Source organism: Phyllostomus discolor, chromosome 15 (genome assembly GCF_004126475.2).
Source record: "Phyllostomus discolor isolate MPI-MPIP mPhyDis1 chromosome 15, mPhyDis1.pri.v3, whole genome shotgun sequence".
NCBI lineage: Eukaryota > Metazoa > Chordata > Mammalia > Chiroptera > Phyllostomidae > Phyllostomus > Phyllostomus discolor.
The window spans coordinates 2,399,224-2,401,057 of record NC_040917.2 but is presented as its reverse complement, the minus strand read 5'-3'; the positions used below and the strand labels follow the sequence as shown (position 1 = coordinate 2,401,057).

The 1,834-nt window shown below is 49.6% G+C and overlaps 1 gene segment (V, D, J or C); it reads left to right on the top strand.

Moving 5' to 3' along the window:
* The first annotated feature begins 610 nt into the window (after positions 1-610).
* LOC114489629 lies at positions 611-1,551 on the top strand. The segment is given in 3 exon segments: positions 611-689; positions 776-1,073; positions 1,485-1,551. Coding segments are annotated over 3 exon segments (411 nt in total).
* Positions 1,552-1,834: the final 283 nt, after the last annotated feature.

Here is a 1,834-nt window from a genome sequence, read left to right as displayed (position 1 = left end):
TTCCTGTTCATGTAACACTTTCCCTCAGAACCTCTCTAGATTCCTAATTCTATGCTCACTTTTGAAGACTCTGAGTTAGACAAGTCTGTTGTAAATGAAGAAAACATATTCCTGTGGACATAAGTCTGAGTCTGTCCTGTTGTTAATAGTGCAACCCAGCCCCACACAGCTAAGTGTCCGAGCTGGTGAGCATCAGGAGAGGTGTGTGCAGGGCAGTGAACAGCAACAAAGAAATGTGTGTGTGTGTGTGTGTGTGTGTGTGTGTGTGTGTGTGTGTGATTTATTGAGCAGTGGGATTAGGGCCTCACACAGGGATACCTAGATGGGCCCTCCAAGCACAGGAATCTGAGGACATCAGAAGCCCCCAAACTTCACAAGAATTATGCTCAGTGGTATTGGCTGAGTCAGTGCATCTGGCATTCCCAGAAAAGGAGATCCCTGGAGATTTAATAGGCCCCTGGTTTTATGACTCCTCTCTGGGTCACTGGGGTTTAGTAAAGTCAGTTCTCTGTGCCTAGAGATGTACAAGCACATGGTGTCCCTGGAGAGTCATCCTGAAGTCAGGGCACTGCCTTCAGTTCTAGATAAGAGATCCTCAAAGGATCCCTCCCTTACAGACGTCCTGACAGCACAGCCCCTCACCATGGACTGGAGCTGGAGAGTGCTTTTCCTGGTGTCAGTGAGTACAGGTAAGTGTCTTCCAAGTGTTTGCATTGAGAAGGGGACCAGGAAGAGTCAAGGGGGAATTCTACCTACTCCTGTCTCCTCTCCACAGGTGTCCACTCTGAAGTGCAGCTATTACAGTCTGGGTCTGAGGTGAGGAAGCCTGGGGCCTCAGTGAAGGTCTCCTGCAAGGCTTATGGATACACCTTCACCAGCTACTGGATGCAGTGGGTGCGACAGGCCCCAGGACAAGGACTTGAGTGGATTGGAGAGGTTAATCCTAGCAATGGTAATACAAACTACGCACAGAAGTTTAAGGGCAGAGCCACCATAACTGCAGACAAGTCCAGGAGCACAGCCTACTTGGAGCTGAACAGCCTGAGAGCCGAGGACACGGCCGTGTATTACCTGTTCGAGAGACATAGTGAAGGGAACAGAGCATGAGCCCAGACACAAACCTTCCTGCAGGAGGGGCTGTAAACACCAGGGGTGTTCACTGTCCCTGAACACAAGGACCTTCTCATGAGCATGTTCACTAGGAGTTCTTTGCAGGTTTCCTGTGCAGTTTCCTCTTCCTGTAACACCCCCCACCAAGAAGTCTCTCTGGATTCTTAATTCTGCACTCATCTCTTACTCTCTGAGTTAGAGAAGTCTGTGGTAAATAAAGACAATATTCTCACATGGACCAAAGTCAGATTCCCTTTCAGGGGGTCTTGTGACCAATTCCAAAGAATCATCAAACCTTCTGACCCAAGTCAGTTGAATCTAACCAGAGAGGCTCTGTTGGACATAACAGTGTTGCCCAGCTCCACACTGCCCAGTGTCCAAGCGGGCCAGCACCAGGGTACATCCATACTGTGCAGTGGGCAGCAGCAGCTAATGAAATGAGTGCCAGAAGGTGAAACACCCACTGTGTTGATGGTCACTGCTTTGGCATCATGCTCACCCCACCCAGCAAAGGTGATACCACATAGGGCAGAGGTGCCAACAAAAGGTTGGTGTGGGTGTCCAGGCTGGAGACTATGTATAATGTATCCCCATGGACAGGCTTCCTTTTCCCATTCACACATAGATACACCCAGTGCATCAGGTTCAAGTTCAGCGGATGCCCATCACATTTGCACGTGGTGACTACACTCCCAAATGTCCCATAGAGACATGAATAGGGGCT